Source organism: Mastomys coucha, unplaced genomic scaffold (assembly GCF_008632895.1).
Source record: "Mastomys coucha isolate ucsf_1 unplaced genomic scaffold, UCSF_Mcou_1 pScaffold5, whole genome shotgun sequence".
Classification (NCBI taxonomy): domain Eukaryota; kingdom Metazoa; phylum Chordata; class Mammalia; order Rodentia; family Muridae; genus Mastomys; species Mastomys coucha.
Genome location: NW_022196911.1, coordinates 1,204,773 through 1,225,594, shown reverse-complemented (window position 1 = coordinate 1,225,594; position 20,822 = coordinate 1,204,773). Strand labels below are relative to the sequence as shown.

At 44.4% G+C, this 20,822-nt stretch overlaps 2 protein-coding genes across 6 annotated transcripts in view; one reads left to right on the top strand and one right to left on the bottom strand.

The window, feature by feature from the left end:
* Nucleotides 1-943: 943 nt before the first annotated feature.
* Armt1 (acidic residue methyltransferase 1) lies at nt 944-20,000 on the bottom strand. 2 transcript variants are annotated; one of them, XM_031351113.1, is made up of 5 exons: nt 19,646-20,000; nt 16,920-17,025; nt 12,040-12,284; nt 6,003-6,165; nt 944-2,639 (listed from the first exon to the last, which is right to left on the bottom strand). In XM_031351113.1, exons 1-5 carry the CDS (start codon nt 19,684-19,686, stop codon nt 1,875-1,877), a joined length of 1,320 nt encoding a protein of 439 aa, XP_031206973.1. In that variant the 5' UTR covers nt 19,687-20,000; the 3' UTR covers nt 944-1,874. The 2 variants fall into 2 exon arrangements, with proteins under 2 accessions (XP_031206973.1, XP_031206974.1); XM_031351114.1 differs by lacking the exon at nt 19,646-20,000 and adding an exon at nt 18,370-18,381.
* The window catches only part of Rmnd1 (required for meiotic nuclear division 1 homolog), a 33,024-nt gene continuing 30,642 nt past the window's right edge, over nt 18,441-20,822 (top strand). Inside the window, exon 1 of one of the 4 annotated variants that reach the window (XM_031351112.1) lies at nt 18,441-18,500. The gene's annotated coding sequence lies outside the window, so the exon portion shown is untranslated. Of the gene's footprint in view, nt 18,501-19,960; nt 20,345-20,822 lie in introns of those variants that run through there. The other 3 variants (XM_031351111.1, XM_031351109.1, XM_031351110.1) reach the window with 3 other exon arrangements.

Sequence of the window (20,822 nt, the reverse complement as noted above, 5' to 3'; positions counted from 1 at the left end):
AGTGTATTAAAATACTGTGCACCTCGAATAAGTCATATTGGATTTGTCAATAGAGCTGTTTTAAAAGAACAACCAGAGGTGTGCAGCACATCCCTACAAGGCCAGCACTTGGAAGGGTGAGGCCAGAGGACAATGAGTTTGAGGCTGTAAATTCTACAACTAGCTAGGAATGATGGCACATACCTTTAATCTCAACAGTAGGGAGGCAGAGACAGGTGGACCCGAGTTCCAGGGGCAGCCGAGTCTAGAGTAAGTTCTAGGACAGCCAGGGCTACACAGAGAGACCATGTCCCTAACACAGAGACAGACAGACAGACAGACAAAGAGCATTGGGCAAGTCCTTAGTTCATGTCTGTAATCTTACCACTACTCTGGAGGCTGAGACAAGAGAATCACAGAGAGTTCAAGGAGAGCCTGGGCTACAGAGTAAACCTGTCCAAAAAACTAGTAAAAACACAGGAAGGCACTGCCTTTTGCTAAGCATCCATGACCTTCTTCTCCCAGACAGCCCTTTTTCTTGCTCTAACTTGCTTCTTTGCTTTCCCTTGCTGGGGGTGGAGCTGAACCACTTTCAAAAACACTATGATGCCATGTTCTCAAGAAGCCACACAGCAAAACCAGGGGATGCCAGAAGAGTGCTCTGCGAAGTGTGGCGTGTGACAGCTCAGCTCAGGAGGCCCATCCACACACCTATGTTCTGAGCACCAGGTCTGCATGAAGTTACAACTTGCTGAGCATTTCAGACTCTTGATGCTTCAAACAGACCTATGAACAAGGAAGCAGCACATTCCAGCCAGCTTCTCATAGGCTGAAGAACCCCAGCCTGAGCAAGAGCAGGGTCCAGCTTCACTGTCACACCACCTCACAGGGACTGCAGTGTATTGTGCAGATCTTAATCTACTCACCCTCATTTAACCCCAAAAGCAAACAAAAACCAGTGAGATCTCTCTGTAAAATTCATTTTATTATTCCAGTACAAGAAAGCATTTCCAACTTTATTTCCAATTAGTTTTGAAACAAAGTAACATGAATGTACAGGCTCTGAGATGTCTGAGGTGAGGAACAACACAGCATGTGATATAGACTGAGCTCAGCCTGGCAGTATGTAAAAACAACAGAACAGTTGTCTCCATTCAACAGTCTGCTGCTGCAAACCAATACTGTGTTCACCTGGACGTCACTGCGGTGGTGACGTCAGCAGGGCAATCCTAGGGACAATGGAAATAACTGCACTCGTACTTCATCAGTCACCGTGTTTATGATGCTCAGTTTGTGCTTTGCCCCATTCCACAGGCCACGCAAAATATAACTCTATGGAAGAAAATGGGCTTTGAAAACTTAAGCGTGCAAGAAAGCAGGCTCTAATTCAGGTCTGAGGTAATTCTGTCTCTGTGTTCAAGCATCATGTACATGCCTCCTGGGAGAGCTCTTACAAGGCATGTGTTCACTTGGCCACTATCAAGAGCCAAAACTAAGCTAAATAATACTTAAGTTTCTTAGGTATTAAATAATCATTCAGTTGAAGAAAACAGGATTAACTAACATTTAAATTAATTTCTAAAGCAAAATCACATATTTTTTGCATTCTTTGAAATTAAAAATTAGTTCATTAAAACCACTTGAAAGTTTTGCATTTAACTTGGAATAGTGACTAATATTCCAACAGAAGTGTAACTGGCTTAAAACCCAAAACAATGCAGTGGGGGAAACCATTTCATGGAAGCCTCATGTATATAGTACATAAGATAGCAAGGAGCTGAGAGAAGGGGCTTCCCACACCGCTAAGAAGCCAGGCCTAATTCCATGCACTGTTTATCTGAGGCTGAAGGGAGATTCTCAGAATGTTCTCTGCAACCGGGAACTCCTGAGTGAAGTCAAAGTGGACCATCAAACTGAAATATTCCATACCTGCCAGTGGTCAGCCAGTGGGGATCAGAGGCCGTGAGCTGCTCAGCTTGCCCAGGCTGCAGACCAACCTGAAGCTCACACTTTAATGTTCTTATGCTACAGAGAGGTGCAGGGTGAAAGCCGCTCAGAGCCTGATGGAATGGAAAGGTGAACTTCCATTTTCTGTCACCCATCAGCTTCCTATAATTCAAATCTCCCTTGAATAAAACAAGACATGCCTTTTGCAGTTCAGCATACAAGTCAGGGGCGACCTGGGCCATTGCACAATATGGATGAGGCAGAGTCCAAAATGCATGGTCGTGGTAAACCCACCTCCCCATCCTAACATAGGTCTCCCAGTTGGCCCCACAGGTGGACATGGACTCTAGATTACTACTCCTCATACGCTCGACTATCCAATTAAAGTCCCGCACAGTAACGTCAGACACAAACCACGGGATAGTTTTCCCGTGAAAATGAATCTCAGTAGCTAACTCAGAGGATATCAGAAAATCCGCAAACACTAAGTCTGTAATCAGTTCAAATCCAGAGTTATCCAGAACGATGTCCACTCTAACTACAGGCTTTTCCACGGTTTTCTTTAACTTACTGAGCAAGGCCCACAGAGAGTCTGTGTCATTTATCAAAATAAATGGTTTTAGGTCTTGCAAACAATTTATTACATTGGTCTTCTGAGAACTACTTTCTCCACCTGAGAGAGACAGATCACACTTATTTCCCCAGAGGGAAATCTGGAAAAAAAAAAAAAAGTCATTACTTTTTTATATAACCAACAACTCCACTGTACAGAAAGGTACCCCAAAATACTCATAATAGTTCTATAAAATTCTTAAAATGTCCACCAAATCTATAGTTTCTCTAACACAGAATGTATTACATGATACTGAATTTAGTAAAGTAAGACAATGATATTTTGGTATTATGTAAATCAAATATTTGATATTATGTAAAAACTGTAATTAGCATTAGCAACTACATTACTAATTTAGAGACACAGATGTTATAACATCATCAGAAGCTCTAACAGAGAGGATCACAATTTATTTTCTAATTGGAAATCAAGAGAAAAGGCCAAGCTCCTTTACTGCCCACATCCCCAAATTGCTGTATTTCTTTGTACTGACCACACAAGCTCAGGAGGATTTGCCAGCCTGAGACCTAGCTTGTTTGTTTGCTAATGGAAACTGGACACACAGACATCTCAAGACCTAGTTCTTTTTTTTTTTTTTTCAAGACAGGGTTTCTCTATATAGTCCTGGCTGTCCTGGAACTCACTCTGTAGACCAGGCTGGCCTCAAACTCAGAAATCCTCCTGCCTCTGCCTCCCAAGTGCTGGGATTAAAGGCGTGTGCCACCACCGCCCGGCTTCAAGACCTAATTCTTAAGACCAGGTGATGTTAGCCACAGGCCCAATGTAGCCATTTGTTTATTATTTAGCTACATACTGAAGCAATGCTCAGTGCTATTTTCTAGGAAATATTATTTCATCCTATGCTTTTTAGGCTACAAAATCCCACGTCAAGGACTGCAGGCTTGCTGCCGGACCTGTGTGCAAACATTGTCCATCGCAGATCATCAGCAGTTAAGGTCCTAGGGCTCAGGTTCTGCAACTCAAATGAGAACAGAGTCCTGCCCCCTGAGGACTGACATAATGCATGTCACAGCACACCAAAGTCTTGGCTATGGAAGCATTGGGGTGCTTCCATAGGTCTTTTGTGTGCACGTGGGGTGCTACAGCAGCCGAGGTGAAGCTCAGGCTTCCAGCACTTGCCTGAACACATGAGGGCCTGAGTTCAACCCCAGCATAACCACAAAAAAACACGGACCACATTCTCTCTGTAATGCCCGTCAGCTCCTAAGGGTTAGAAGGGAAGTCACTGCAGACAACAAGGAAATGGACAACTGCCTTCCAATAACATTTTCTTTTTAAAAATCACCCAAAGGGCTGCAGGATAGTTCAGCAGCTAAGGGCACCGACTGTGCAATTACGAGGGCCCAAGTTCAATTCCAGCACCTACATATCACAACCAGAGTCCCAGACCCTTGACTCCAGCTCTAAGCAATCTGGCACCCTTCCTGGCTTCCAGGCACACACATATACACTCATTTGTGTACACACACACACATACACACAAATAAGTATTGTCCAGAGAGACTCTATCTTTTATATGCACTTTTTCTGAAATGGGTTTTCACTATCCAGCCCTGAATGGCCTTGAATTCAGAGATCTTCCTGCATCTGCCTTAAAAGTGTGTACCACCATACCCAGCTATCACTTTTAAAGTTAGAAAAATGCTTAGTTATGATGGCACATGGTTACATTCCCAGTTACTTGCAAGACGGCTCAAACAAAAGGAATGCCTACAACATGGGATCCAGGGCCAGCCTGCACAGCATGGAAGGCCCTGGCTCAAAACAAACCAACCAAAGAAAAAAACTAAAATCAGGATGATACTTCTTCAACAGGAGCATCATTAAGATCAACTAATGGGTCGGGCGGTGGTGGCGCATGCCTTTAATCTCAGCACATGGGAGGCAGAGGCAGATTTCTGAGTTTGAGGCCAGCCTGGACTACAGAGTAAGTTCCAGGACAGCCAGGACTACACAGAGAAACCTTGTCTCAAACAAACAAACAAACAAACAAAAACCAAATAAACAAACAAAAAAGATCAACTAATGGATTTTTTTTTTTAAAAGACATAAGGCTTAAATAAAACAAAGTGGGGCGGGGAGAACTGGAGAGATGGCTCAGCAGTTAAGAGCACTGACTGCTCTTCCAGAGGTCCTGAGTTCAATTCCCAGCAACCACATGGTGGCTCACAACATCTGTAATGGGATCTGATGCCCTCTTCTGGTGTGTCTGAAGACAGTGACAGTATATAGCCCACATACATAAATAAATCTTTAAAAAACAAAACAAAGTGGGGCTGGTAAGGTGGCTCAGCAGGAAACAGCATTTGTCACCACGCCTGATGACCTGAATTCAGTCTCTGCACCCAATATGGCAGAAGGAGAAACAACCCCTGCAATTTGTTTTCTGACTGCTACTTGTACACTGTGGCAAGAGTATGCCCCATAAATCACTGTAAAAATCAAAAGCAAATGATGTGTCCAAGTCACCCTTTCCGCCAGCCTGCTGGGACCACGTGCACACGTCAGACCTGACAGTGCCCAGCCGAGCTGCTGCCTGCTAGCCCTGCACATGCCCTTCAACCCATCTCAGCCATCCATAGCCCTCAGTATCACAAGCACTAAGCTGGGCGTGCTGTCTCACACTGCAATCCCAGCACTTGAGAGGCTGAGGCAGGAGGACTGCTGTGAGTTTGAGGTTAGCCTGCACTATATGAATTACAGGCCAGTCAGCCTAGAATAAGACTGTATCGCCGGGCGGTGGTGGTGCATGCCTTTAATCTCAGCACTTGGGAGGCAGAGGCAGGTGAATTTCTGAGTTCAAGGCTAGCCTGGTCTACAGAGGGAGTTCCAGGATGGCTGGGGCTACACAGAGAAACCCTGTCTCGGAAAAAAAAAAAAAAAAAGACTGTATCAAAATATAAAAAGAGAGCTAAGGCAGCAGAGGTGGTCATTTTTTTTTCCTGTGACCCTATTTCTACAAGTGTTTAGCCAGAATTATTTACATGGACAGTCACAGAGCTATAAGCTTTGAAAACAGACCACTGTTCCCGGGAGCTAAAAGAACTTCAGCTTCCTTAGGACAAGAAGACAACTCTGGCCTTCTCTATGAGGGAGCAGAAATAATGGACTACATCAAGATCAAAGACAGGAGGCAAATGGCTGACTCCTTCTCCTTTATCCTTTATCCTAAAGGGTCTAACATGGGACAAAGGGCACAGGTTAAAAGAAGAAATTTTCCTGAAAGAGTGAGCTGTCAGGAGTAGTGAGTTGGCATGTAGAGTTCTCTTTCTTTTTAAAATCTCAGGCTACCATAAGAGACTGTTTAGCAAGAGAAAACACCAAAGAAAAAGAAACAAAAGTAGCAGAAAAAGAATCATAACACAGCGTCACTAGTGTATAACCATCTGCATAAAATAGCATGCATGTGTAGAAAGTCATGCCTGTAGGAGTCTTTGTATACCTGCAGGAGTTTAATGAACTCGTCCTGAATCTGGTTTTCCCCGAGGTCTTTGACGGGTTTCAGCTGCAGCAAGTGTGTACACAGGGCATCGATGGTGTCCTGTGACTCAAAGAAGTTCTCCTCTTTGCTTTCCTTAAACACGTCGAAGTCATGGATTGGAGGACTGTAGCAAGAGAGAACCACAGAGAGGCATTTCTGTGAGTCCCTACCCTTTAAACCAACAACAAGAAGCCCTCTCTCGGGTGACCCCAGCTCCCTAACGGGAAGACAGCACTGCCATCTCAGAAACCAACAGATCTGAGACACAGCATCAACCACTCAGTCACACAAAAACAAATCTCTGGGCCAGGAATGGCTGGTAACACACACTTTTAACCTGCTGCACCACAGGCAAAGGCAGATGGAACTCTATGAGTTCAAGACCAACCAAGGCTACACAGTGAGATCCTCTCTCAAAGAAAGTAACAAAGCAAAAACTGAAACTCAAAGAAAAGCTACTTTACTAAAACTAGCTGGGAATTATATGACTGTGTCCATGGCCATTTCCCACCAGAGATGAATGGGGGTGGGAAAGGAGATTACAAGGTAACTACTTTAGACAGATAGCCTTTCATCCCCTATGTGGAGGGCTCCTAATGACAAGAATGGAGAGTAAGCCCACATCATGAATGCTACAGTGAAAACCAAGAGTTGCTGCCAGAGAGCCCTCCAGGAAAACTGAATACTCTGTAAATACTAGCGGAATGACAAATGGATTACTTGTGCACAGATTTGGATACACAAGTAATCAAACTTTACTCCCAGGTCACTTCTGACCTAAGGTGATGTTTGTGTTATGGCTTTATCATCTTCACAAGAAGGTGTGTGAGAAAATCACTAACAAGAAATAAGTACTAATATGATAGCCGTTAAGGAACTGAAAAGACATCCTAATTAACTGATGTTTGCAATTAGCTACATTCTTCAAAGGCCATCCATGTTAGGATGTAAACAATGCAGGTCTCATGTAATGAAGCTTGCTTGTTTGATCTTAAGACAGCTTCTCTCTGTATGGTCCAGGCTGACCTAGACCTCATAGCAGTCCTCCTGCCTCAACTTTCAGCAAGATTGTCCTTATAAATGACATACCAGGTGCTGCTGCTCCTTCTGACCAGCAGTGAGTTGGGAAGCCACACCTCTACTCCAAGGGGCTGTCATTGCCAAAGCACTTTGCAGCTCCTCTTTGGGAACTTTCTTCAGAACCTGTGGCATATTATTAAACATGGTCAGTGACTGTGGAGCTCGCTTGGCAACCAGCAAAAGTCACTCAGAAATGTCAGTAGAACAGACTACAATCAAGCTGAGTAAAAACATTTTGATTAAAAAACTTGGAGTAACTCAAATTAATGAAACCAATTTTCCTTTTTGAGGACTGGAAATGGGCTTAGAAATAAATTCCAAAGAATTAAAAGGTATTTTTAGCAATGACAGCATTATTGAAATCAGTCAGTCCCTCATGATGATTTAAAAGGGCAAGAGGCCATCTGGATGCACAAGTTCAAATGTGGGGATGGCAAACAATTCCCACAGACCCAGTGAGGCCTGTTCTGTGTGACCCAAAAACCAAGAATGGTAAGCAGTTTAGATGCAGTCAGGCATGGTGGTCTATGCCTGTAGAAGGCTGAGGCAGGAGGGTTTTCTGGAATGTGGAGCCAATCTAGGCTTCATAGTGAATTCTAGGACAGCAAAGGGAGGGAGGGAGAGAGGGAAGGAAGAGGGTGTGTGCTACACTCTGTGCCGTGTGGAACAGGAAGCTCAATGTCACATTGGAATACACACTGACCTGGGGGCTACAGCCGTAGCTCACACCATGGTGGCAAAACTGTGTGGCTGTGACAAAGACCATTGGCCTAGAAAGCTAAAATACTCTAGCTCTCTACAGAAAAGTCTGCCAACTCATGTTCTTTAGCTAATGGTTATTGATTAAAGTCATAGCTCAAGTAGGAACATGAATTTTTGTTTATGATTAAGGGAGCAAATATCACATAGATATGCAAAGTTTCTCATTTTAGAACATTCACTTACTTCAGTATCTAATGAGACTGTGTATGGCCATATGCCCTGATCAAATAATACACTTAAAACTATTCCCAACACAAACACACACACATCATCATCAAAAACATGTTATAATTGGGCAGATGGAATGGGGCTCAGTGGTTAAGAGCACTGGTTACTCATTCAGAGGACCGAGGTTCAATTCTCAGCACCCACATGGAAGCTCTAACTATCTGTAACTCGAATTCAAGGGGATCTGATGCCCCCTTCTGGCATCTGCAGGCACTAGCAATGCAAGTGGTGCGTAGACATACATGCAAAGCACACATACACACAAAAAGTAAAATGAAAGAAATCTAACCCCCAGAGCCCACATTACAATGTTTGTAGCCTTCGTTCTTTATAAAAATCCCAAACTAGAACAACTAAGCTATCAGCACCCCAGAGTACCTGACTAAAGGTTCACAATATGCAGTACTCTACAGCAATGTGGACGACTGAGAATGCTGTGCATCAATACTGATGAACCCATCATGCAACAGTCAGTGCAAGAAGCCTCCATAGGCTGCTCACAATGTTTCAGTTATAACGCTTAGGAGCCAGGTAAGATGGCACTCACCAGTAATCTCAGCACTTAGGGGGCTGAGACAGGAGGACTGTGGTTTTGAAGCCAGCCTGGGATATGGGAGTTCAAAGACACCAAGGTCATGTCTCAGGAAGAAAAAACATTTATATATTGTGATGTCTGGTATATACTCAGCCTAGGGAGTGGCACTATTAGAAGGTATGGCCCTGTGGAGTAGGTGTGTCATTGTGGGTGTGGGCTTTAATACCCTCATCCTAACGGCCTGGAAATGGGTCTCCTCATAGAAGCCTTCAGATGAAGACGTAGAACTCTCAGCTCCTCCTGCACCATGCCTGCCTGGATGCTGCCATGCTCCTGCCTTGATGATAATGGATTGAACCTCTGAACCTGTAAGGCAGCCCCAACTAAATGTTATTTTGTAAGAGTTGCCTTGGTCCTGGTATCTATTCACAGCAGTAAAACCTTAAGACATATATAATCGATGGGCAGAGGTGGCACACGCCTTTAATCCCAGCACTTGGGAGGCATAGGCAGGTAGATTTCTGAGTTCGAGGCCAGCCTGGTCTACGGAGTGAGTTCCAGGACTGCCAGGGGTTTACAGAGAAACCCTGTCTCAGAAAAAAACAAAAAACAAAAACAAAACAAAACAAAACAAAAGAAAGACATATATAATCAGTAAATCAACACATAGCTTAAAAGCAGGCAAAAAAAAAAAACGAACCAAAACAAACAACAACAACAACAAAACCGACCCAGGTCAGGTGGTTGTTACCAAAGATAAACAAAGTTCTAGGATACATCTGCTCAGCAGAAACTAGACTCAAAAGCTATAGTATTCCTAAAATGGTTTTGTTTTGTAATTAGTATTGGTTTGATTCATTCATTCACTTCTTACTCCCTTCTTTTCTTTCTTTCACCAGGTCTCACACCGAGGGTAACCTGGAACTTGGTATACAACTCAGGTTGTCCTCAAACATATACTCTTTTTGCCTCAGTTTCTCAAACTGGCTTTGATCAATTACTTTAAATCATTCTATGATTGTGGGGCCAGGGAGCCGTGGGTTCCCCAAGAGAGGGGTTGAGGTACGTCCAAACCCAGAAATCTGGCTCTGAGATCATGGAGGGTAGGATAGCTCCCAACCTGGCCCAGGCCTGCATATCCCAGCCCACACAGCCCTGCACTCTGACTGGCAGCCAGGGTGAGCTTCCTCTCCTCATAAGGCTATGTCCAGCAGTATCTGAAACTCCTCTCCATGCATCTGAGGCATCCTCACTGTCCTGGCCCCTGCCAACCATGTTCACTCTCCCCGAAGACCCCTACTCACTCCCTAAAGGTTTAAGTAGCCTTTGTTCTCCCAATTAAATGTGCTGTCTCGCTGAAGCCAGTCTGGGGAGAGTCTTCTCACTCGTGCTCACTCACTGCCTGATGTCTATGTCCCTGCCCATCCCTGGCCATCCCTGCCTCCCTTCCCCAGTCGTGTGAGAGCAAGCACAGCGTTACAGGTTGGCCATGGAGCCTGAGCTGCACTGTAGTGTTTAGAATCAGGTACAAAAGGATTGCTCCTATATCAAACTTGTAGTTTTGGAACCTATAAACCAAAAGAACAATTACCATCACCTCTTCTTTTGCACTATAAAACAGATGCATATCAGAATTTTCTAAGAAAATGTAAATAGAATACATGATCTATAAGAAGTTTTTGGAATATATGACACTTAGTTTTTGGGGGTTTTTGTTTTGTTTTGTTTTTAATCTAGCCATTAAAAACAAAATACCAGGGCTGGAGAAATACAGTGGTTAAGAGCACTTCCTATTCTTCTAGGACCCAGGTTCTGTTCCCAGCACTCAAATCAATTAACTTAGAACCTCCTGTAACTCCAGTTCTAGGGGATCCAGAGGCCTCCAGCCTCTGCTGGCACACACATACAGTGCATATATATATAAAGATATACATGTAGATAGTGTACACACACAAGCAAGTAGTGCATACATAAACAAACAGTGCAAATGGGCTGACGAGATGGTGCTGTGGGTAAGAGCACTGACTGCCCTTCCGAAGGTCCTGAGTTCAAGTCCCAGCAACCACATGGTGGCTCTCAACCACCAATAATGAGATCTGACGCCCTCTTCTGGTTTGTCTAAAGACAGCTACAGTCTACTTATTTATAATAATAAATTAAAAAAAAACACTGCATATAAACACACAAATAAATCTTTAAAACTAAAAAAGCAGAAGAAAAATTAAGAGAGTATGAGAGTCCCTTTTCTGATTATTCCTTTACAGAATAAACCCTGATATCTGATTGTAATGGTGTACACTGTCAAATGAAAGCTCTAGAATCCCCTTGGAGACGAATCCCTGAACACATCTGTGAGAATATCCAGATCAGGTCAGGACCCATCCTAATGTGGGCAGCACCATCCCCTGGGCTGCACAGGAGAGCAAGCTGAGCCCCAGTTCTCCTTACTCTCTGCTCCTGATGTGACCTGACAGGCTAACTGCATGCCCCGTTCATGCCACACGCCTCCTCTGCCACCATGGAACCCACTCTTGTTCCTAGCCACAGTCACCCTGCCTAAGCCACCTCCTCCGCCAAGTGCTCAGCACAATGAGAAAGGTAACTAGGCACATTTCTTGATAGCTATAAAGAATGCTTTCTTTGTTCCTTTGTTATTTTATTTTATTTTTTTTTAAGAGAGACAAGTTCTCACTGTATAGCTTTAGCTGGGTTAGAACTCCCTCTGTAGACCAGGCTGGCCTCAAACTCATGGAGATCCGCCTGCCTCTGCCTCTCAAGTGCTGGGATTAAAGGCTTGCACTACTACCATCTAGCATCTATCTTAATTTAAAAAAAAAAAAAAGTCCCCACAGTTTTCTGGCTGGCCTTGAACTCAGAGATCCACCTGCTTCTGCCCTTCAAGTGCTATGGTTTAAGGTGGCCACCACAAAAATGCAGCTCCATCTTAAATTTCAAATTAACATTTTTATTCAGTAAGCAATATTTGTTTTTACTGTAGGAATCTTTTTGAAAGCATTTTTAAGGCTGGGAGAGAAGGTTTAAGCACTGATGCCCATAAGCTCTTCTCTGACCTCCACACGCACACACAGAGTCTTCAGTAATGTCAGACCACCCAGTCATTTGTGGAAATGTCCAACAGTATTATTTCTATTTGCTGAACTATTCTTTTCTCTAATTACATTTGTTGAAGGTGCTCATGTGACACGGTATGCCTATGGAAGTCAGATCAAAGGACAAGTTTGGGGATTCGCTTCTCTCCTTCCACTATGTGGGTTCTTCCCATTTTGGCAGCAAGACTCTAACCTGCTGAGCCATCTTGTTGGCTCCCGATAAACTATTCAAAAATAGTTGTCAATTACATAAACACTTGTTATCTGTTGGCTGAACACTTGCCTTTGAATGATGGCTTCATGAATTCTGCGATACATGTAGCACTCTACAAACAACCAGGGTGAGGAGAACCAGCGTGGCTCCCCGTCGCCTTCATTTAAAAGGCTCCGCTGACACTCCAGGTACTGATTCCATGTGTCGGTGTCAACACACGTGTCCACCAAGGGGATAATTGGTTTATCTGTCTGCAGTTCATTCCGTAACTTAGAAAGAAGAGAGATGGCTTTCTTTTCAGCTTCAATGCCTTCCTGTGAAAGTACAAAAGGAAAAGAAAAAGCTTTGCTGTTTGTGGGTGCACACAAGTGTGCATATTCCTTCAGGGCTTTGTAGCTGTAGAGACCTAAAGTGAAGAAGGAAAAACACAGTGTTTAAAACTCACACTTTGGCTTTTATATGATCTTACACACAGCACATAGATCTTAACAACCTTTCTTTCCTGTCTTCTAAGGCTGACCAAGGCAGAGGGAAGGAACCCACTGGTATCCCCCTGCACCTTTCCCACTTGCACACCCTTCCAGTGCCATGACTAGGAAGGAAACCTGGACTCCCTGAGTTCCTCCTGCAGCTCCCCCAGGTCAGTGACAGACAGATATGCCCCATCCCTGTGACACATCAGAGAGGAGACACAAGATGGGATAACAATCCCACCCTGGCAAGAAGCTTGTCTCGTGGGAAAGAAGACACAGCTGAAGCAAGGAGGGCGATGCTGTAATCCCAGAACTGTGACGCTGAGACACAAGGATCAAAGGGCCAACACCAGCACAGGCTCTACAGAGTCTGAGGCCAGCCTGGGCTACGTGAAGGGAGGGTTTTTAATAAGACCATTATTAGGGAAGTCCCTATTGTGTTTCAATCCCATCACTTTGATAATCTATCCTCATTCTCCTCCCTCAGCTCAGAATGGAAGCCAGTACTTCACGCATGTTCTGCAAGCACTCAATCACTATGATACACCCACACTCAAATCTTTTTCGTATCAAGTAAGATCCACTTTGCTGCTAGAGGCTGAGGTTTTAAGAGATTAGCAGGGTTGCAATGTTAGAAGATGCAAAAACTACCAAGTTTTAGAAACTAAGCCTGAAACTCCACCTGTGGTTGGAGCCTGGATCCCAGGCTGGAATACTCAGTACACATACTCACACAATACATGGCTTTCCCTTTTTGAAGTTTTACTTGTTTATGTATGTGCCTCTGTATGTGTGCACACTCGTGCACAATTCACAGAAGCATGCGTGTGCACACGCAAAGGTCCTTCAGGGTTGGAGTTCCAGGGTTTGCAGGACAGCAGGCTTGCTCTGTGGCCACTGGGATCCAGACTCCAGTCCTCAGGCCTGTGCAGCACGTGCTCTTAATTGCTGAGCATCAGTCTCTCCAGCACGGCCTCCACTCTAAAGAGGAACTTACCCTCTGCAACCCTCTGCCCTGAGGTCTTCACCTGAGTAGATTATTTAAGGATACGTTATAATTGAGATTTTGTTTGTTTGCTTCCAGACAGGGTCTCGCTGTGTAGTGCTTGCTGACCTAGAATTCACAACGTGGCCCAGACTAGCCTTGAACTCACAGAGCTTCACTTTCCTCTGCCTCTCAGGTGTGGGGATTAAAGACAGATACCAGCACACCTGGCCCCAGCTGAGATTTATGTAAGGTTGTCAGCAGCAGCATCTTATAAGAGCCAAGAATTAATGTGGCATCAATACCTCTTTTATATCTTGTTTCAGTTCAATTCAAACATTTTCTGAGTCCTTTCTGTGCCAGGTACTGTGTTCAGAGTCAGTGACAAATAAATGAGGCCTGTGACACCTCCCCAAGAGAGTCAACATCTACCCAATCAGGTAGTCTAAAGGGATGAGCTTTTGGGCTGGGCAGTGGTGGCACACACCTTTAATCCCAGCACTTGGGAGGCAGAGGCAGGTGGATTTCTGAGTTCAAGGCCAACCTGATCTACAGAGTGAGTTCCAGGACAGCCAGGGCTACACAGAGAAACCCTGTCTCGAAAAAACAAAAAACAACAACAACAAAAAATGGTGGGCTTTTGAGAATCACAAGACAGACATGGTTCCCTTGAGGGCACATATTGCTCATAGAGCCAAAGTAGAGAGGCTAGAAAGTGTGGGAGCCCTAAGAGGTTATAGCAGTAGAGCTGAGAGGAAGACTAGAGCAGCAGAGAAGTGGAAGGAGGTTGTTTTACTGGGAGAGTTTCACAGAGACAAATTGAAGAGAGACACACCACCTAAGACAAGACAGCTACAAAGAGCTGACGCTCCCCAGGCCAGTGCTTTGATGCTGTCCTGCCCTCAGCACAGTGAAATGGGACAGGGCTGCACTGACAACAGACCTTGCTTTCTAATGCTTATCCAACATGGCCACCTGCTCACAATGAACATACAGGCTGAAGCTACACAATAAGATGTGACCCGTTACTACATTTTTAGTCACTCTAGTTGAAAAAAATCCAAATTACAAAAGACTTCTTGTTGGTTGTATTACAGGATATATAAACCTGTTTCTAGTTGTGGCATAGCCCTTAATTAGCACACACCTTTAATCCCTCTGGTTGGAATACAGACATGCCCTTAGTACACACCTATAACCCCAAACAATGAAGATAAAAAATGTAGCTGTCCAGCAGCCACAGATGAACTAGGTACCTGAAAGGGAGGCTGGAAATGAAAAAGGACAGGCAGGCGAGAGGAGGATGAAGCCAAGCCAAGTTTTCTGATCAAGGCTCAAAGTTTAATATTTGGCACTGTATTTATATGGGGAGAGCCCACAGACCCATCCTTTGTTTTAGGTGGATTATGTTGCTTTGTTTCAGGTGGACTATGTTGTAAAGCAAGCTCAACAGGCCGTCTGCTCCTATAGGAAATTGCAGGTGCGGCAAGGGAAGACTCCACTCAGGTCAGCTGAAGACTAACTGTGGCAAATAATTAAGGTCTACTTAGCTGCTCAAGCTGGGGGGAGAGCACAGTAAAGTTAGTTTGTGGAAGGAAGCGCCTATGTCTGAAAGTGACGTCTAACTGAGTGGCAGACAAGGTGACGAATCAGAGAAAGACTTGACAGAATAGGATATGCCCAATTCTCATGAGAAGAAAGAACAAAGGAAAGCTACTTAGGGTAGAGACCGTACAGGAGAAGAAAGTACAGTGCAGGAATACAGTAGAGTTCGAGGAGAGCAGTTAAGTAGAGTTGAGAGGGAGAGTGGAGCAGCAGAGAGGGAGGAGACAGTTTTACTGGGAAAGTTTTACAGAGATTGAAGAGAGAACAAGCTAGGCACAGAATGAGCAAGAAACCAAGAAGGATCCAGAAGATTTGAACAGATTGCCAGAGTCAGTCTGCCGCCAACTCAGAGGCGGAGAGAGGAGTGTGAGCCAGGCCAGCTGGGCTGAATCAGCCAGCTAGAGTTCAGAAAGAACAAGCTGGATGCGCTTACTCAGCAGCGAGTCTCAGAGGCTGAAAACATTCTAGGTCTAGGTTAGATTGGAGGCTAGAAGCTTCCAGGACTAGGCCTAGGCTAGCAGCTGGAGGCAGTAAGCTTCCCAGAGAAAAATTACAACAGAAGAATAAAAGTTACTTTTACATATTTGTGTTTAAGTAAAGGAGGCAATTATTTAAGCAAAGCATCTACATTTGGCTCATTTATACTTACATAAATATACACATCCAATCCAAATGAAGTTGTATATATGTATAAAACACTGGGAACACCTATCAGCCCAAATGTCAGTGTCCAAGATGAGCTAGACATCAGCAGTAAAAAATAACAGGGAGTTGGGGTGTGGGAGTATAAGCCTCTGACCCTAGCCAAGAAGCAGAGGCAGAAGGCTCTGAGTTCAAGGCCAGTCTAAATTGAATAGTCTCAAGAGGGGAGAAGAAAGTAAAAGATGCTCCTGTATTATACCAGACTTTATCTAAAAAGAAATTGCTAAAGACATGGGTTTGGTGCCCTCATTCACATGAAGCCATCTGTAACTCCAGCTCCTGGGGATCTGATGCCCTCTTCTGACCTCCATGGCCACTGCATGCTGTGTGTGGGACACAGATATTCATAGAGATCAAACACCCATATACATAAATACACACACATAAAATAAATAAATAAATAAAAGAAAGCAACTCTAGGCCGGGCAGCAGTGGTGCACGCCTTTAATCCCAGCATTTGGGAGGCAGAGGCAGGCAGATTTCTGAGTTCGAGGCCAGCCTGGTCTACAGACTGAGTTCCAGGACAGCCAGGGCTACACAGAGAAACTCTGTCTTGAAAAAACAAACAAAAAAAAAATTGTTAATCCAAGCATTGAAGATCTTTAGATATTTGAAACCTTGTCTCAAAAGAAAAAAGACAGGAAGGAAGGAAGGAAGGAAGGAAGGAAAAGAAGGTACAAGTGCATGCAGCACAATCCAAAGACAATGGCGTCATCGCTTTAAAGGCTTTATCCATATTAAAATAATTACTTAGGTTTTTTTTTTCTTATCTGTTGACTAAACAGGCAAGGTGAATTTTAAAGTCATACTCTACTTCAACCAGCAAATCTTTCCTGTATTTACTCACATTGTGTTGTCAACCAACTGTAATTCATACTGCGTTTCACTCTGAGTTTTGCACTTATGGGACTCGAGGTCTCCAATTAGTAATACAAATGCTGTAATACAGGTAGCTGTGAAATCTCAAAAGCTCTTCAGAGAAGTCAAAGTCATCATTTATGGCTATTAAGGTATAGTGAGACTAAGCTGTTAGCACACAGGTCAACTGGAGGCTACCTCAACACACAGAAATACAGGTTAGCATTTGTGCCCAACACAAGTCTGTACACGAGAGCTGAAACCTATAAATACTGTTTTTCTCGTGAAGAACTAGCACTAAATTAAAGCTGAAATATAATACTTACCTCTCCGTGTTTTTCAAAAAATTCACTTTTATGTCGATGCAATGTGTCAATAACCTTGGTTAAGATCTTCGGTGTTCTGTCCTTAATGGTAAGATATGCAAAGGACCTAGGAAAAAAAGTCCAATATCATGCATTACTCAGTAGCTTTAATACTAGAAGGCATACCCAATTTTAGTTTCTGGATCCAAATTCCTTTTCATCTGACTATTAAAGGCAAGGCAGTTTTATCTGCTTCATGGATATGTTGCTCACTAGTCTTTTATGAATGCAGCTCCAGAACAGGATAAAAAGCACAGTAGCACACAACTGTAACCTTTGCCCAGAAGACAGCAGAAGGAGGATCAGAAGTTCAAGGTCATCCTATGCAAGATCCATCTGGAAGGGAGGGAAAAGATGGATAGAGGATAGGAGGGAAGAAGGCAGAAGATCCAAGGAAACTTGAAACTCTGCTGTCATGGCCACTGAGTAGACCGCAGTACTGGGTTCTGCCCCAGAACTCAATTGAATCATTTTATTTTTTATCTACTCAAATTCTTTTTCTAAATCAGAAACTTCTTCAGCAATGTGGTTCAGTTCAAAAAAGGACTGGTCTTACAATCAAACAGGCTCTGGTCTTAGGTCAATAAGGGTTGACCTTAGACCCTTTTCTAAGAGGCTTAGAAAGATGAAAGAGAAATCTCAAAGTGGTTTTGATTTGCATTTCCCCGATGTGGGTAGGGTGTGTGCAGGTGCCAGCTGGGGCCAGAGGCTCTGGATCCCTGGGAGCTAGAGTTACAGGTGGTTGTGAGCCACCAGAACTGGATTATGGGATCTAAACTCGGATCCTGTACAAGAGCGGGATTCTGTCTGGTTCCTGAAACATTAACCTTTTAATGTATGGTAGTATACAGTGCTTAGCTCATCAGTTCTCTCTGCCTAAATCATCTCTGTTGAATGTACTAGATGTCTACAAACTCAAGTGCCTTGTTCTGACTTTTAAACTAGTGGGCTCAACTGAGCATTTCTTCAGAAGGCTTCCTTGAATGGGAGCTATAAAAAACTAAAAATCAAAAAACAAACAAAAAACCCCAGATTTGGACTTGGGAGTTTTGAGGCACTTCAAATTTGCTTTTTAACTTCTAGTATTAGAACTGAATTTTTACCAATCAGTGATAGTATCAAAACAGAAAGAGTGTGTGTGAGCAGATCAACATCCGAGTTTTCTATGGCACCAGACACAAAACCTAAGGTGACTGCAAAAAAATGGTTCTATTACCCCACCACATTCCAACCCTATCCAGCCTCCCCCCCCCCCCCCCCATGAGATCCTTGGGTTAAGAGGAAGCCAGGAAGCTCCTAGAGGCAGGACTCTCAAAACAGTGACGGCTTCACACTGAAGGCACTCTGTGCTGATGGCCAGGCAGGGCCACACCTAAGCACCTAGAAACTACTCCAAGGGCTGGGGACTTGCCTCAGCAGGGGAAGTCACTTGCTACCGAGTATGACCGACTGAGTTCGATTCCCCAGAACCCACATGGTAGAAGAACAAAGGGGACTCCGGACACAAGTTGTCCTCTGACCTCCCCACCTGTGATGTCACAGGTGAGTCCCACCCTCCCCCAACACATAAAACTAATTAAATTATTTGAAAATAAAATATTTGAAATATGAATCTGGAGCCTAGTGTGGTGGCTCATCTCTATAATGACATCACTAGGAGCAGGAGTATTGGGAGTTCAAGGTCATCCTCTACTACATAATTCAATAGCTCGGTATCAAAAGAAAACCAGCCAACCAACTAACCAACCAAACAAAAAGATTGGCTATTTAGCCAATGCTTATTTTTGCTCTTATTTATAACTTTGCCCTCAAAGGTGTAGCATACTGTAATTCCCCTTTATCCATAGGTTTGCCTTCCCAGAACCACTCAACCAGTTTAAAAATATTACAATGGAAAATTCCAGCAGTCAACAATTTGTAAGTTTTAAATAACTTTCAATCTAAATTAAGTTAACGTTCCATTAATTGTCCCATTTTGCTATTAGCTGTTTTAGTGAATCTACTGTGCCTAACATAAACTTCATGAGAAGTGTGTATAGGGAGAAAAACTCTAAATTTGAAAATTGCAAGCTTCCACTAGTGAACTACTTCTAATGACATTTGTGGTGCCAGTGAGATGGCTCAGTGGGTATGGGTACTTGATAAATCTGGCTGCCTGTGTTCTCTTTGAACTCCTGAGAGGTGAAAGAAGAAAACCCGCTCCACAGAGCTGCCCTCTGACTTCTATCGCGAATAATGGCATACGCGCGCTCACACAAAATTAAGACTAAGTAAATGTTTTAGTAAGAGTATTAGTTTGACCCATACCATTAATACACACCGCGGTAGGTATGAGTCCTAATTGTTGGGCCCCGCAGCGCTTTTCCTCCTCGCTAGTTAGAGACAAACTTCCTAATGTATCCCACAGTGGTGGGCTCGAACTCACTACTAGCGCAAGCTCGCTTTAACTCGCAGCAATCCTCCTGACTCAGCTTCTCAAGAGCTGGGAATAAGTGACAGCCAGGAAGAAGGTACACAGCGGATCTAGCTAGGTCCTAATGCTGGCTGGCACAGCAAGCCGGCTCTCTCCCACCCGGCGGGACTCGAACTCTCAGCTTGAGGATCCGGCGCTCCAGATCGCCCATAGCTTCCTCATCCAATACAGGGTTTTCTCCCAAGTGCGCAAGAAAAAAAAAAGCGAGACGCACCCCTCGTCCTGAGCGGAGAGAAACGCCGGGGACTCGGCCATCACTCTGGCGCCACACGCCACTCACTGGCGTCGCTCGGAGTTCAACGGCCGCGGTTCCAGAAAGGAAGCGTTGCAGCTTTTTTTTTTTTTTTTCCTTCTTTTTTTTTTTTCTTTTTAAAGAGCTTTTGAACTCACAAACTTTATTTGGTGGCCCGGACAGGGGCAGAGCGTGCGTTGCAAGGGCCTTCCGGCTACGCGAGCGGAAGCCCTAGAGGACCGGAGGCGGTAACCTGCGGAGCGGCGAGGGGGCGGGGAGGTGCGCCGAGCGGTCACGTGTTCAGACAGTCACGTGGCCCCAGCTGGCCAGCCTGGGGCTTGCCGTGCGCCTGCGCCGCAGCGGGACGGGGCGGAGTGTGTTTCCGCAGAGGTCCCTACGGCGGGAGCGTGCGCGTGGGCGTCGCGGTCGTCCTCTCCGCGCACAGGTCAGTGCTTCGCGCTTCCCCAGCCTGAGAAGCTAGGGAGGAGGTGTGGGCTTCGGCCAGGGCCTCAGGATTTAGCCGGGAATCCGAAGCACCTAGGACAAACCCTCCTGACCCCGTAGTAGCTGCCAAGATGCATGAAATCACCTTGAACTTAGGAACTGGAAGAAGTGCTTCCAAAGGTCAGCACCACTTGCCCGCTGAATCTAACCTGGATGCAGCCGCTTTTTAAATTGACGGTATTGTGCATCTCATATACAATATATTTTGGTTATGTCCACCACCACCCCCAGCCCTCCCCTCAAACGCCTAGGCCTACCCATGCCCCACTCCCAACTTAATGCCTTTTATATAAAACACTGAGTGCAATTAGTGCTGTCCTTAGGCACGTAGACATATTATTCGTAAAGATAAATGATCACGAACGACAGCAGCCTTGTGTTTCATTTTAAAAATTTAGTTGACACCTCTGTGTCCAAGGATACTACTGTCACTGGACATGGTGGGGCAAACACAGAAACCTGTTTTGAGAGACAAAAATCTCCCTTATTGCTTTCTGATATCATTGTCGCTATCTAATAAATTATAACATTTACTTGCCACTCCAAGTATAAGGGATATTTGCCCATCTCCAGAGCTAGCATAATGCTTGGCACATGGTAAGGACTCAGTTGGTAGCCACTGCATGAATTAATAAACTAAAAATACAAGGTATGT